Source organism: Kogia breviceps, chromosome 13 (assembly GCF_026419965.1).
Source record: "Kogia breviceps isolate mKogBre1 chromosome 13, mKogBre1 haplotype 1, whole genome shotgun sequence".
Lineage (NCBI taxonomy): Eukaryota > Metazoa > Chordata > Mammalia > Artiodactyla > Physeteridae > Kogia > Kogia breviceps.
The window spans coordinates 40,808,652-40,825,275 of NC_081322.1; the positions used below are offsets into that span (position 1 = coordinate 40,808,652).

Here is a 16,624-nt window from a genome sequence, read left to right on the forward strand (position 1 = left end):
CAGGCTCCGGACGCCCAGGCTCAGCAGCCATGGCTCACGGGCCCAGCCGCCCCGCGGCATGTGGGATCTTCCCGGACCGGGGCACGAACCCGTGTCCCCTGCATCGGCAGGCAGATTCTCAACCACTGCGCCACCAGGGAAGCCCAACAGTAATCTTAATAATATGTAAACATTTCAGTCATTATTTATAAGTATTTACTGAATGCCAATTATATGCACTTAATTTCTTAAAGCTTATGAACAAGCAGAAACATCTTAATTTGAGATTGGACATCTATTTTATTTAGACTTAAGCCTCACATAAGTCATACAGATTGGCAAATAGCTTGGGATTCTGTCAGGGATCATTAAAGAGGGAGTCATCTACTTTAATGTCCAACTCTGAGAAAAAAACAACAAACAAATATGAAAACAAAAACAAAACCCCAGAAGGTACGGCAATCTCTTAATAACCCTTCTAGTTTTAGTCCCCTCAAATTTAAAATGAAGGGCAAATGAACTTCATGATCTCTCATACTTTACTTCAGCTCTAAAATTCTACTCTGTTAATATAATTCCTGATTTTATCAAGAATTAATATGCTTTACGCTAACCAGAACCTGGCTTCCTCCTACACCATGCTTCTTTGTACATTACCAGTGATTTCAGAATTGTATTTCTTACAGGTACTTTAGAGATACTATGAAATATTTTATTTGAGCTTTCTTTTTCAAGGTAACCTACAAACATCTATAAACAGTAAATGCGTTGGGAACCACCAAAATAATAATTTAGATACTGGAGTAAATAAAGCTTCTTCCATCATCTCTGTGAGTATATGTTTGAACATTGTAAATTTGTCAGTGGCAAGGAAGGGTATAGTTTGTGTGTTCTGGCCTTCTAAAAAATTCATGCCTGCCTGCATCTGCTCGAGTAAAACTATAGTAGTGAGTGGGCTGCTACAGCATGTAGGTACTTTGCTGTGTCAATCCAGATTTCTCTGATATTATGAATACAAGAAAATACAGAAATACTGTAACTATAATCCATAACGCCTTTATTTCAAATTTGTTTAAAACATAACATAACCTCATTGTTCTCACTAATTGGCTTGATAAATAATTTAACTTTACTTATTCGAACTTTAAAGAGATCATTTATTATCTATTTATTAAAACACCAGTTTTAGATATTGTATATAAATCAGAATTCTGGTAATACTGTTTCACTAAAGACTATGTGGACAAAAAAAAAATCAGTAACACATTTGAATATCACTGTTTTATATACATGCCACATCTCCTGATCTGTACACTAGAACTCCCAGTAGGTTTGGAGAATCCATGCTAGTCTGTAGCTCCCTATGTTGTTCATCCAAGGCTTGAGTCAGGCTTTAAGGCTCAGAGAATGTTCCCAGGATTTCTGCTGGTTCTAAAAGAGTGCCGGGGAAATCTAATTCAAAGTCTCATTCCCATCAATGCCAAATAGAGCCTTAGAGAAAAGGCTCTTGGAATCACAACAGTTCAATTATGGTTTACTGAATTACAAACCAAACTTGGCTTCCAGTAGAACTTTTATTTAGGCTGTCCCGGATTTGGTCTATAACTGAAAGGACTGTCAATCCTTCTAGCCTTTCTCCAGAAAACATGAATAAAGTCAATCTCATCCTTCAGTGACATACATGCCAATATGATAAATAATAGCTTTTATCCTAAAACACAAAAAGTTGACCTAATAAATTCTTCAGTGATGCACTTTGGAATTGTTACTAACAATAAGGATATTATTGATATCCAAATAGTCTTTTGTGTTTGTAATAGGCAGGTCTTTAAATAATGTATTTGCTCTTTACAATTAGAACGTGCTTTAAATGTCAGAAAATTTAACTTTCAAGTATTCAACCAGATTAAAAAAAGAACCACTGTACTCTAATTTGTGCATTACAAATGTACAATTAAAATCTTAAAACCTTAAAATACTGCACACTAAATTTACAAATCGATGGGTTAAAAAAAAAATCTAAACTTTAAAAGATAGCAGAAAAAAGTATGTGGATCGGAGAAAGAGCAAAGCAGAGTCAAAAGCAGCAGGATACAGTTCAAATAGGTCACATTCAACTTTTGACTTTCCCAAAGAACAAAAAACAAGCTTAGCAACAGTTTTCAGCCAATCAGAAAGCAGACAAACAGGTAAGGACTCAACCGATCCAGATACCAATGAAGTCCAACCTTCAGTGGTTTTTTTGTTGTTGTTGTTTCTTGCTAAAAAAAATTATATAGTATCAGAACAGAGCACAAGTTATAAAACAGGATAGACTGTCCTGGGCTAAAGAAAGATAAAATCTCTTCACCAACCCTTAACAAAATATATCAGATTTTAGTAATGTAGTGATAATTTTGTTTATATCCTTATTGTGCCAGATCCTGTATAAAGTTATCTTTAAAATATTTGTGTATTTGTAATAATATATAGAATTTTGTGGGAAATTTTCTTTCTTGTCTGTGCATAGAGGATAAGGGTAGGAAGATGTATAAGATTCTTCTCTTCTTAAATTCCCTAATACTCAATTTCTAAAATTCACGGGGGATTGGTGGGGGGGACCCAATAAGAAACTGCTACAGTGCAAATCCAAAAATGTAAATATGATTAAAAACAACCACATAAAAATACAGCCTTCAAAACAATCAAGCAAACAACAAATTGTACAGTGCCATTCTATGTAATTTTTCTTCCTTTTTTCTATCACTCAATACATATTCTTGAGAGAAGAAAGTTTTCTGAAGATTTAGAAGGGATTTTCAAAGAGTTACAGATTTCATCATTGTAATGTTTAGTGCAAACCTCAGTATTTGCTCAAATTGACAGTGTTACTTGCAATAGAGACACAAAAACACTGTGAAACAATAGTTAATAATTTTCTTCATTCTGCTTTTGGCTTGCCAAATTTATAAAGTATTCTAAAGCAGTTTCTAATATTTTCTGTAAAAATCTTCAAGAACCACCTTTTGTTTTTTTCTTCAAGTACTGCTTAAATCATTTGCTAGTTTTAGTTCCCTAAAAAAAAAAATTAAGTAGATCAGCTTGACTGATCTACTTAATCATCAATTATATACTGAACTTACCATGCACTAAAAAACATAAGAGATTTGCTACTGATACTGTAGGGTGCTGTCAAAAATGTATATATATGTATACTTCCTCTCAATATTTCATTGTATTCTATACATCCCTAGGAAGGTAGGGGGAAATTAAACAAATATTTGGAGACTAAACAAATATTTGGAGACTAACTCTAGGTTTTATTTATTGGTGATATCCTTACTTCATCCTTTTCCTCTGTCCTCAAATGTCACAGATAACTAAGCTATGCTGTATCAAGAAAAAAAAGTATTTTCAATACATCATTTGGGAAAGAGACACTCTACATCAAGCTCGTATTTTCCTTGGTCTCTTAAGCCTTAATAATTTAAAACAGTATCCATCCAAATATTACTGAAAGTTTAATCAATTACTTAACACTTATATATCTATACACCAGGGATTGGTTGTGTATGTTTCTGTTAAATTCATGAATCTCTATATGTATGGATATATTGGGCCTATTTATTCAATATTCATTCAACCAATATTAATTAGGCATCTACTATCATCCAGGCATTTTTTTTCTTCCCAGTCTACCTTCTTTAAAAACAATATCCATATGGGCTTCCCTGGTGGCGCAGTGGTTGAGAATCCGCCTGCCGATACAGGAAACACGGGTTCGTGCCCTGGTCCGGGAAGATCCCACATGCCGCGGAGCAACTAAGCCCGTGAGCCATGGCCGCTAGGCCTGCGCGTCCGGAGCCTGTGCTCCGCAACGGGAGAGGCCACAACAGTGAGAGGCCCGCATACCGCAAAAACAAACAAACAAACAAAAAAAAAAACAAAAAACAATATCCATACCTTCTTCCTTTCTCCACCTTCTTATAATTTCCTTATAAGATCCACCTACTGTAGTCTTTTTGCTCCTAAAGGACACTTGGACTGAGAAATGCCTTAAACTGCAAAGGCAAAGAGGTACACAAAGGGCTTGGAAAGCAGGATTCTGTGTTATGCAAAACATCTGATTGTTATTGCAGCACTTAGGTAACTGAATGCCGGTTGATGGAGAGCTTCAAAACCAGTAACTCAGATTTTTAGTCTAAGATCTGATTTGATTTTTAGTCTAAGATTTGAAGTAGATAGATGCTACACTTCATGGTTACAGATTTGGTAATATTAACAGCATAGCTAACACATATTTTAGTTAGTATGTGTCAGGTACTCTTCTAAACGCTTTACATGTTTTAACTCTTAACCCTTATAATAACCCTATAGGTAGATGCTATCTCCATTTCAGAAATGGGAAACTGTGAGACAGAGAGGTTAAATACCTAAGGTCACATAGCAAGGGGCTTGAGCAAAGGTTAGAACTTAAGTCTGTCTGACTCCAAAGGCATGTTCTTTCTACTATACCATGATGTTGTCTGATAGTTTCCTTTCCACTGTTAATATTCCAGTCATTGTATGTGCATTAGGAAAGCGGCCAAGGGACCATGAACTTTTCTATTCATATCTCCCTATCTTCCCCTGTACTATTTTCCCTAAATCTCTTTTGTATAAATGACTGTTCACCCCACCCTCTGTGACCACCCAAGTCATTAGAACATCATCCCTTTCTAGGAAATCTAGACTGACTCCCCACTGAGCCTACTGCCAGAATAAGAATGCTCCATAACATCTAGAAAACATTATAGCATTTTATGTAAAAGGGAAAAATGAAAACATAAATGATGACAAATTGGCACACGAACATTAAAGTCACTTTAACAGACTTAAAATATAAGAAAATATGGTAATTTTTCTTAGTGGTTAAATACTGTATTGCCTAGTCAAAAAAAAAATAGAATTCAGTGTGATTTGGTAGGATTAAATCTAATGATTATTTACATACACACCCCTTAAAATGTTTTCTTCCACATTTGAAAATCAGTAATTTTGGACAAATTTGGTGATTATTATAGACTATTTATATAGTAATATCTCATTATACCTGAATTGACTCGTTTGACAATCTCAATAAAAGAATCTAGAACAAGTAAAAAAAAAAAAAAGAGTAAAATAGATGGCACAGAGTACATATACCAAAGAATATGTACTGTACTCAGAGGAAAACCTTTGGTTTACCTCTCTTAGACACAATTTACTTTTATTTTGTATAAAATTACAAAAAGCTTGTTTATTTAGTTTCTAAGTCCACAGTAATTTAGAAGGAAGTAGGGACTACTACTGTTTAAACTGACAGAGAAAGAATGATAGTCAACCATTTGATCATAAGGGAAGAGTCAGAAAAATTCTAAAAAGCAGAAATAAGAACTTGGACAAAAAAAAAAAAAAAAAAAAAAAAGAACTTGGACAGTACAGTAGTAGCCCATTTACTACAAGTGTACGTTTTTTTTTACGTTTTTTTTTATGTGGACCATTTTTAAAGTCTTTATTGGGTTTGTTACAGTATTGCTTCTGTTTTATGTTTTGGTTTCTTGGCCGTGAGGCATGTGGGATTTTAGCTCCCAAACCAGGGATCAAACCTGCACCCCTTGCATTGGAAGGTGTAGTCTTAATCACTGGACCGCCAGGTTAAGTCCCCTAAAAGTGTACTTTGATGTAAGCCTTAAGGAGCTCTGACAGCACCACTCTCTGACAGATTAGGGTAATAGCTAACCTCCATAATAATGATTCTTACTCATGTTGTAAAAAACACCTACAAATATTTCTATAAGAAATATAATTTAAAAGGTATGGCTAAACTGGCAAAGTAAGAGCAATCCTCATAAGTCAAAAATGACCAATAGGAGGAATCCAAGGAGGTAGGGATTACTGATGCTGGTGGCTATGAATCCCCAGTAACCTAAAGCAGCAGCATAGGGAACAGATGACGAAACCTAGGACTTGGGAAACTGGGGGGTGCCAAACCCCAAAAGCTAAACTATCATTGAAAGCATTAACTAGGAAAAATACCCCATCTACAAAAGGAGATAAAAAATCTGCCTGTTTCAACTTTTGTTCTTGGTAGAAGGGGTAAAACCTCCTCTGAAAATTTATAAGCACAAAGTGGCTCACATATGAGGAGCTGGGGCCTTAAATCCTTTTACCTACCTGGTCTTAAAAGAAACAATCAAAAAACAAGGCAAGGATTCAGTTAAAGAGGGTTGGTTATGTCCCCCAGGCTCCAGTCAGAAATATAGATTATCTCTGAAGGTGATAAAATTCTGATGAATATGAGCTTACAATAATAAAACATACCATGAATAAAAAACACCATTAGTGAGGTCTGAAGAAACAATAATCACCTAAGACCTGCAAGACTTCAGGTGTTAGAATTATAGATGCAGAATACCAGTTTAACGTTTCTTAAATTTTTAAAGGAAATTGAAAGTATAGATGAGGAACAAGAAACCATCAAAAAATAACCAGACAGATTTAAAAATGAATCGAATACAGACTTTATAATAATTGAAACAAAATTCAATGGATAAACAGTGTATTCAGCATAGATGAGGAGAAAATTATTAATAAACTAGAAAGTAAATCTGAAGAAATAATCCAGAATGTAGCACATAATACAAAGAGATGGAAAATATGAAGAAGAAATAAAAAACATGGAGGATGGAATAGAAGGTCTAATATATATCTAATTGGAGTTCTCGAAGGAGAAAGGCAATATTCTAAGAGATGATGGTTGAGAATTTTCCAGAACTGATTAAAGACACCAATCCTCATTTCCAGGAAGCACAATGAATCCCATGCAGAATAACTGAAAGGAAATATATACCTTGACATACAGTAAAACTGAAAAAATTCCAAGAATAAGGGAAGATCTTAAAGGTTATCCAAGAGAAAAGTCAGATGACCTTCAAAGGAAAAACTAAACTGACAGTATAATTTTTAACAATGGAAGCCAGAAGATCGGGGAATAATATCTTTGAAGCACTCAGAGAAAATGGCCTTTCTTGAATTGTACTAATATATGAAACTATCTTTTAAGAAAGTGAATGCAAGAAACACATTTTAAGAGAGAAAAAGTAAGAGTCTACACCAATATATCCTCACTGAAGTAGCTTCAGTCCAGGAAGAAGCAAAATGATCCCAGTAAGGAAGTGGAAAAAATGCTACATGTCAACGAAAAAAGGTTCTTTGTACTTAAGATTTTCAATTCCTGTGTAAAATTCTCACCTAAGTAGGACAGTACATTCCCTAAGGATCTTAGATAGGTTTGTATTGAATATATGATTCCATTTTATTTGCTTAGAGTGGAATGGCCAGCTCATATAATAAGCATAGGTTTAACTTTCTAAGGAACTGCCAAACTGTTTTCCATAGTGGTTGAACCATTTTTACATTACTGCCAGCAGTGTATGAGAGTTCCAGTGGCTTTACATTTTTACCAACTCTTAGCATAGTCAATATTTTTCATTTCAGTCAGTCTAATGGGTGTAGTGCAGTGGTTCTCAACTGGGGGTGATTTTGCCCTGTTAGAGGACATTTGACAATGTTTGCATACATTTTTGGTTTTCACAACTGGTAGGTAGGTCAGTTGCCACTGACATGTACCTGGTAGAGGCTAGGGATTCTGCCAAACATCCTAAAACACACAGGGCAGCCCCTCACAACAAAGAAATACGTGGTCCAAAATGTCAAGTGCTGAAATTGAGAAGCCCTTGTGTAGTAATAATGCATTGTGGTTTTAATTTGCATATCTTGGATAACTATCGATATTGAACATTTTTTAATGTGCTTATCAGTCATTTATATATCTTCATTCATGAAGTGACAGTTCAAATCTTCTGTTAATTTTTTTTTAATTGGGCTGGTTGTCTTCTTGCTACTGAGTTGAAAGTGTTCTTTATTCTGAATACAAGACTTTGCCTGATATATGTGTTGCAAATATGTTCTTCTAGTCTATGTCTTGTTTTGATGATTTTCTGCTACATTAACTCCATACAGCAAAAAATAAAGTCATCTTTCTTCCAGAGATGAGAGCAGGTAGATATTGAAGACAGGGTTAAATAACAGTTTTTCTTTGGTATCCTTGGGTCATAAAAAAGCACTTCTTAAAAAGCAATATTAGTTGATGCCACATGGAAAACTGGGCAGCACATACCATAGAGACAAAGAGAATCTAATACTTACAAATGATTCCCCCAATCCTAGGACCTGGCAAAAAACAAAGACGAAGCCATGTAAGCAGTGTGTTGAACAAAGAGATACTTTTAAAAAGTCCCCAAACTACAGTTATTTGTATCAGAAAATAACAGCACCACCTAAAACATGCCAAAAAAATCTGCAGATGAAGAAATGAAAAAATGGTAGTGGAATCACACAGTGGTGCCTATTGGTGACGTGAGAGAAGGTATCTTTGAACTGGGTTTGAAGATTACCTTGAAAAATGTACATTAACTGTCTCATGTACATTTAGAGTCTAAACTGTTCACTTGATAATCGTCTAAAATTCTTACAGTTTCAAGACTACTCTGAAATAGAGATTTAGTGTATGAAAATGATGATTTTAGGATACTTTCTATCCTCTCTGCTTAAGAAAATTATTTATTATAGAACATTTGCAATAATGTAAGCAGTAAATGGGGAACCAAAGTAGCAAAAATGGTCCTGAGTTCTATAAGGAATTTCAGAGAGCTACTATTTCTAAAGATTATAGAGCTCCGTGTCCTAGATTTTTTCCCTAGCTGTTGATGACTAAAGACACTATTAGGAACAATGGAAACCATGGTTTAAAACACAGTAATTGTACCAAAAAGGTGGTCTCCAGACTAAATGCACTTGATTCCTGGCAATTTTACTTTTCAGAACAATTCTTATGAGTAGCGGGGATGATTTTGCTTTATTAAATATTTTTCTTGAGTGTGAATTATTGCCTAAAATGCCATGAATACTGAATTTTAAATGTTGCCATTTTTTCTACCACTTCCCCTCCCCCATAAACACTCCTTTTCCCCAATAACAAGCAGATTTGTCTACTCTCTGCTTTTCTTAGTAAGGAAAGAAATGTTCATTATTTTCCTATATAAATTTGCATTCAATTAAAGTCTATTTTCCTGAGCTTCTTCAACCTCCTCAGTAAAGTTCTTAGATACAGTCAAAGACTGGCAGATAATGTAAGTTCTTAGATAGTAAAGTAACCAACAACAGTATGTTGGGTCCCTTCTTTCCCCCTAGTACAAGTGGTAGGTAATAATTAGTAAAATGGCCTTTTAACTTGGCCATAGCTTTCCCTGACACTTGGGATTAGAGGCATGTGTCTGCTTCCTCTGATTCCCCATTCTTTGGTCCTCCAATAGCATAAACAAGATCCCTAGCCCTCGAACCCTCAGAATCTGAGCTTTAAAACCTGACAAGTCACTGATAGGACCCCCTGATCTGAGAATCTGGTCTAAGGAGAGGTATAAAAATAAGAAGAATGGGTTCTGGAGAAGCAGGGATATCAGAAAAACTATTTAGGACTATAAATGCCCACAAAGGCCTGAGCAGTGCTCTATGTCCAGAGTATTCATGTAAAGGTATAGATGCTAAGTAATTGTTTCCTATGCATGCAGAGTATGCTAGGAGAAAAAGACAGTGGGAGATTTCTTCAGTGTATCAATAAATTAGGCAACTGGACTTTTTCATGTCTCAAAATACTATTTTTTCAGCTGCCTAAAATGATTTCATCCATAAGTTTGAGGACAGGGCAGAAACAGATGAAACAGAGGAAGACTAAAAATGGCCAGGACCTGGATTAGAGAGAAATATGTCACAAAGGAGAAATAACTGTCTGAAATTCTCAAGATCCTAAGGTCTTGGAAGGAACCATAAAATCTCACATTATATAATTAATATAACTCTACATAACTGTGGAACAAAATGAAAATGTATATAGAGTTTTACAGTCCACAAATTTCCCATGGTGTGACTGTGCCATTTCTCACAACCACCTGTGAGATGGATCTCATTATTCCTGTACTACCCAAGAAGAAACCGGACAACCTTTAAGTGGCAGAGGTAAGAGTCAGATGCAGGTCTGCCTGACTTCAGGTCCAATGTCCTTTCCTTTCCCCTACTCAACAGTTTAAAATGCAGCTTCCGAGCCCGCCCTCAGGGAGCTTACAATCCAGTTGATGATAAAAGACTCAGAAACAATGAGGACAACACTAGGCAATGTGTAATTCTGTGTTAAATTACATGCCACAAACTGAGAATATGCAGCAATGGAGAGTCAGTAAAGGCTTGAAAGATGGGTAGAGGGGAATGGCACAGGGGAGAGAACAAGCTTGATGAACTCTAGAGACTGAAAGGAAATTGTCTTGTCCCTGGCAAGGGATATGAGTTAGTAAGCAGTGGGAAATAAGTTAGGGTCAGTTTTAGGGTGCCTACAAAGCCAGCGAAAGAGGAGACTAGAGAAAGCAAAAGGCAATAATGGAGCCCTAAAAGCTTTCTGAGTAGTGGTATAAAGTGGTCAAAGTGGTGACTTTCACAAGTGTACAAGATGAGCACAGGCAAAGGAAACCTGAGTACATCTAAGGAAGAGGTAGTGAGACTAACTGTTCCCCTCCTCTTCAGCCTCACGACTTTACCTAACTTCACAGTCTACCCACAGGGATCATTCCTGGACTTGTGCACATGCGCTTCCCTCTGAGCACAATTCTGTTCCCTCTAATCCACGCCCACTTCTCACTGTCAGTCTGAAGTTAGAAGTCACTGCCTTGGAGAAGCCTTCCCTGTCCTCCCCCCTGCCACTGAGCATAGCAAATATCTCCTTTATATACTTCCCTTGTTAAAGCACTTATCTCTCTGCATTGTAATTCCTAGTGGGCTAGCCAGTCTCTCTTATTAAACTGAAACCTCCAAAGGTAAGAAATGACCCACCTTGTTCAGCACTGAATCCCTTGGCACATAATGGGTGAATCAGAGGAAGTAAGGAGGGGTGTAAGATCAGGAAACAGATTTAGGGCTACTTTCCCTAAGATTATATGAACAGTTAAGAAGACAGATACATGTATAGCCATGCTTAAATAAGGAAGAATGTAATGCGGAAAATAGCCTCAATCTCAGTGAAAGAGATATTCCAAGCCTTCTTTCCTTCTATCTACCCAAAACCCTTTAATGAAGGAGAGGGTTGGATCAGGGTCATGACAAAGGTAGGAAGAAGATATACTTTTTATAACCACTGCTTGAGGATAATAGGCTGTAATTTTTTTAAACCACATTTTGGCCTTAAAGGGAGCAAAGAGTTTAACAACTTTCATTTAACAACTCTCTACAGGGAACACAATGCTTTGCAAGAACCCACACAGGATATTTCAGAGTATACTAAGATGAAAGAAACATAATTCCAGCCCTAAGAAGCTTTATAATCCAATAAAGAACCACACACAGTGGAATTATGTTAAAGGTATAAGCAGTGCTATGGCTTCAGATGAGGGGAAGAAGTCAAGAGATCATAAAAAAATGTGTCAAGCAGGGAAATGAGGTTACTGAGCTTTGATTTTAGAAGATCAGGAGAAACTTCTAGGATGGTCTGAGTTGTGGACAGAAGCTAAGGGGAGGTAGACTTTAAGACAGTGTAATAGTCTAGTTAAGGGGTAGCTGGATGCATGCCAGAGTGATGAGAGTAGAAATAGAATGCAGGAGACATATTCTGTAAAGTCAAGAAGGCAGAATCTTAAAATTTGATTACGAATGCCTTAAACTTATGAGTAAGGAAAATAATGAGTTGAGGTGATACCTGAATCCTCACTGCTAATGTGAGACAAATTTTTGAGTGGGTAAAGTTTGCTCCTAAGGTGACCTCTCCCCCTCCAAAATTGATTATGAATTAGAAGAAAATTTATTTCCCAAGAAGCCTTTTGCTTCTTTCCACTTTGTATCTAAACAAATACTGTATAAGGCAAAGGTGGTGTTGTCAAAGATGGTTTTGATGAGATGCTTATGGATAAGATACTGAGGTTGCTTTTATTTGTGACTGCTCACTTATGGACAGATGCCTCCAGCTGTTTTTATTCCATAATGTCCCTCTGCAATTATCTTTAGAGCCTAAAGTAGTATGATTAAGTGAAAAGAATCAGTACTTAAAATGAGAAGATCTTTTTCTATGTAGATACAAGGTAATAATCAGATAGATTATACTATTAAACATTTGTAAAGAAGAAGTAGTAAAGTATAATGACTAGAAGCACTGGCATTAGAGTCCAACAACCCTGGGTTCCAAGGAAAAATTAAATCTCTTTTAGCTTTGATGTCCTCACCTGTATAATGTGAATGATAATATAGTGACCTTAGAAGGCCAGAGGATTACATGAAATCACACACAGTGACTGGAATAATAAGTGGTTAGTAACTATTAGCTCTGAGAGCTACACAGTAAGAGCTACGATACATCGAACCAGCAGTCCTGTCTTGTTTAAAATATAAATTAAATAACTCTTTAGCATAGCGTTTGTGAAATACTCAAATTGTACTCATCCTTTTGGTGTTTGGGGCTTGAACAATGTACATTTAAGATTAAAATTATTAGGTATCAGTGTACTTTTAAAAATTTAGTATTTGTAATTCTGTTTCTTCTAATTACAATGTTTACTAAGTATTTGCAAATAATTTAATATTAAGCACAACCTAGCCTCAACGACTTTACACATTAAAAGAGAATCTATATTTTAAAAACAATACAATATTGAGTGTTTTCTATAACAATTCTTTGTCTACCTTTTATTATTGATATTTTTCCAAGAAAATCCATTGGTCAATGTGGTAGAGATGGCTAGTTGTCCCTAGTGCTGATTCTCTGCTTCTTCTATGGTTAATAAAACCCCAAATCTTTAGTTGGGTATATTGCCATTCAGAAAAAAGATAAATTATCCAGCTTTTCTTGCATCTAGGTGTGATCAAGTTGGTAAGCTTTGGCCAATGTGATTATAAAGGGTAATGGAGTGTGTATAATAAATGACATTTAGGAGAATAAGCATATGCTTATTCTCCTAGTAAATTCTTCCTCTGTCTGGAATGTAGATGTGATTCTGGAGCTGCAGTGGCCATCTTGGATATCTATCTTAGAGATGAAGCCATATCTTGAGGCTGCTGGAAAAACACAGAAGGGATTTGGGCACCTGATGATTACATGGAGCTTCTGAATCAGTCCTGGACTGCCTTCATTTACATGAGAAAGAAAGAAACTGTCCTGTATAAGAATTATTATTTTCTTTTTAAAGAATTCTTATATTGGATTTTCTGAACTGGCAGCCTAATGTAATCAAATTCTAAAAAATACAGACAAAATGAAAGCCCAAATTTAAGCTCACTTGTTTTCTTAATAAGTCTGTTCTCAACTTATACATGCCTGGTCTTTTTATGTCCCCTTTCTTCTTATTCCTACTGTAAACTCCTGGACGCCTGTAGACATTACCTTTGATTCATTTCTATGGTGTTAAGGGAGGGAGGGAGAGGGGGGTGAGTTCATTCAGCTGCTCCACCACTACCACAGTTATATTCCTAACCTATTCTTTAGTCTACCCCCACCCACTCTAGAGTCTATTTTGCTCTTCATCCTAGAATTTCAACTCCATAAAAGAACTGTCCTCAAAAACAGCATTTATTTGTTCATTACCCACTCAACATATTTTGAGTGCCTACTGTATTCTGTTAGTTGACGAATAAAACAGACCCTGACTTCAGAGAGCTAAGTCAGGCAATATTTTAAAATGCAGATTGAACTGTGTTCTATTATTTGTGTACTACACCTCTATGGTCCCAAATTTTACTAAAGGATCAAAGTGAAAGTAAGTGAATGTAAAAGATTGGGAGAAAACAGATATATGGAGAGGGAGCAGGAAATAAGGAGGTGTGGAGGAGGACTCTCAGGGACAAAGGCAAGATGTAACCATATAGCAAAGGAAGAAGGAGGGAGAAGGGAAAGGAACACACATTCAGTAAATTTTACTGAGCTTCATATATCCTTAAAACCTCTTTCATGTGTTAGTGATTAACAGGGACAAGCTTACTGTTAAACTTCTGGAACCTTTAGAGCATAGCACCCGCCCTCCTTATTATTATATCTGCTGTTTGCGTTGCTAGAAGCAAAGACCTTCACAAACCCTCAGAAAGCTCCCCACTATTCCTTCCCAATCCCAGTGCCTATTTAGAACTTCTACCCCTTCTCACCTCTTACTGGAACCTTCTTCTACCAGTGTTGCCTGAGGGAAGAGGTGATTCAGTAGAATGGGGAGGGAGTGTTGTTGAAATCCCCAATCAAAATTTAGGTTTAATTTTCTCATACAAACACTGCTAAAATAGAATATAACCATCATTTTTGCTACTAACTTTGTTTGGCAATAGAGCAGTTAAAATTGGCTTTTATGGGTTGTCTTTAGGATTTGCCAGAGTGAGAAAATAAGTTCTAAGTTTCAAATAATTAATATGAATTTTAACTTCGGACTGCCGTCCCACTGTGAGACATAGAAAACCTGAAAATCATTCTTTGCCTAAAATATAAAGATGGTGCTATTGCTGGACACACGGCTCCAGAAGAATGAAAAAACAAAAATAAAACACCCAAACAACTCAGCTACTGATGTTGGGATTTGGGTGCTTTTTGTTGTTGTTTTTATCTTAGGTGAGGGAAAATGTATTTATTAAATACTACTAAACCAGTCTGTGACATTTAGTTCTTAATACTCTATAATATGACATTATGAAAAAATTTTTTTCTTAGATTGTGGTTTTAACACTTCACAAGTAGTTTCTTTTCCTGTTAACTTTTCAGACAACTCTGCTTAATCTTGAGCTAAATACCTGGAGGAAGTGCTACCACAATTTTAGCTTTCTTGTTTCCAGTTGAGCAGTATTATTCTCAGTATTTCTCCATTAGGAAAGTATCATATGTTTACTTTCTAGCCTAATAAAACTGCTCTAACCTAATAAAAATTTTTGTAGTATATAAAAATTAATATGAAATAATTATGGTAAAATAAACAATTATAAATCTGAAACAGAAAAACAGGAACACTGTCCCACCAGTACTAGCAAAAAGGCTTATAGGATGCTTAAAAACTTTCTCTGGCTTTTGTTTAGCACCTGAGTCAGGAAACTCAGGGTCCCTTGTCTTTTTCTACAGGGTCCCTGTCCATAACATGCAGCCAAAACATAACACTTGTAATATTCCTGATACAGCATAAAAAAGCAAGAAAACATTCTAAGTAATAAAGACAGTCTTTTCCTCCCCCATGGACCATAAGTCCAGAAAAACAAGTTACCTCATTTGTGAACCATGCTATTTAAGACTCTGTGATGCAACAATATTGCACTACTATTTTCTATAAAAATGTATTCTTCCAATTAAAATCTTAGCTCAAATGTTGGCCAGCAAAGTCCTAAAAATCTAGTTTTTTCCCCCTCTTATTCTATCAAATTGGATTTAGGGAACAGAAAAAAGTATGTTTTTATTTCACACAGTAAACATCATTAGGCCCTAGAAACTATAAATCTCTACTAATTGGTATCTTTGCATAGCAGTAGTTATGGCAACCTAAATTCATGGGGATGATTTTGAAGTACTGCAAGATATTAAAATCCCCTCTGATTAAACAACACAATTATGTATTCAGCATCTAGTCCACATCTGATATAATAATCATAGATTTCAGGGCTAAAATAATTATAAAATAAACTGAGTGAAGCTAGAATTGCAATTTGGAGAGTGTCTAAATACAAATACTTTCACTCTAAAAATGAAAAATTTGAGAACCAGAGGTGAAATACACAGTTTTAATGTTGATGTATTTATCATAGTTTTGAGAAACTCGGAAATCTGTGTGTAAAATCAGAGCTGGTCTTAGGATTTGATAGAGTAAATGGCTGCTTACTTCGTGTAATTTTAGAAGTGCTATTACCAAAAAAAAACACATAAAAATGTGTCACCCAAATTTTCCCTCAGAGATGGAAATAGTATAATGTTGTCTTTCTTTTACATATTTAGTTGAGGTTTAATAATGCCTATAATTCTATAAGCAGATTAATTCAATTATTTTCTGTTAAAATGCAAATATAAAACTCATACAAAAGAAAAAACTCAAACTATATAATGGATTCAAACCTTACATAGGCATGTAAGGTGAAAATCATGTAGATAAAATTATCCTTGAAAATCTCTTTTGAAGGTACCAGACTGAAGACAGATATTCCACTTCTTAATAAGTCCAAAGCAGACATTTTGTCTCTCAGTATTAGAGCTGATGACTGTTTATTTGGTTCAACACCAGATGGAGTCATTGGCTTGTGTTTAGGAGGCTTGTATAAAAAAGCCTTGTGTAAAACAAACAAACAAACAAAAATCTTTTAACACTTGAAATACCCTCAGAATGGTGAGATGCTCACTGTATGAGAAGTGAGCAGGAACTCAGACCAATGGAGAACATAGCAGATTTCTGTTTCTTATTTTACACTCACTCAGGGGCATATGTTCATTGAGTATAATGTTAGGCAGAATTGCCTATGATATTTATATTAAAAATACATTCTGCCTCACATTGAAAATTCTTTTGATGAACAAGAACAGTTACATTTGCATAAGTTAAATGTATGA

At 35.6% G+C, this 16,624-nt stretch overlaps 1 protein-coding gene and 1 non-coding gene across 4 annotated transcripts in view; one reads left to right on the forward strand and one right to left on the reverse strand.

Moving 5' to 3' along the window:
* The window catches only part of SESN1 (sestrin 1), a 114,407-nt gene that overhangs the window by 31,051 nt on the left and 66,732 nt on the right, over nucleotides 1–16,624 (reverse strand). The window contains exon 2 of one of the 3 annotated variants that reach the window (XM_067011575.1): nucleotides 8,188–8,211. The exons of the other annotated variants lie outside the window; for them this stretch is intronic. Coding sequence (XP_066867676.1) covers nucleotides 8,188–8,211 — 24 coding nt within the window. The remainder of the gene's footprint in view (nucleotides 1–8,187; nucleotides 8,212–16,624) is intronic. 3 annotated transcript variants of the gene reach the window in all.
* LOC131740270 (U12 minor spliceosomal RNA) lies at nucleotides 11,731–11,846 on the forward strand. The gene has a single exon (XR_009330869.1). It is a non-coding gene; the product is annotated as a U12 minor spliceosomal RNA (small nuclear RNA).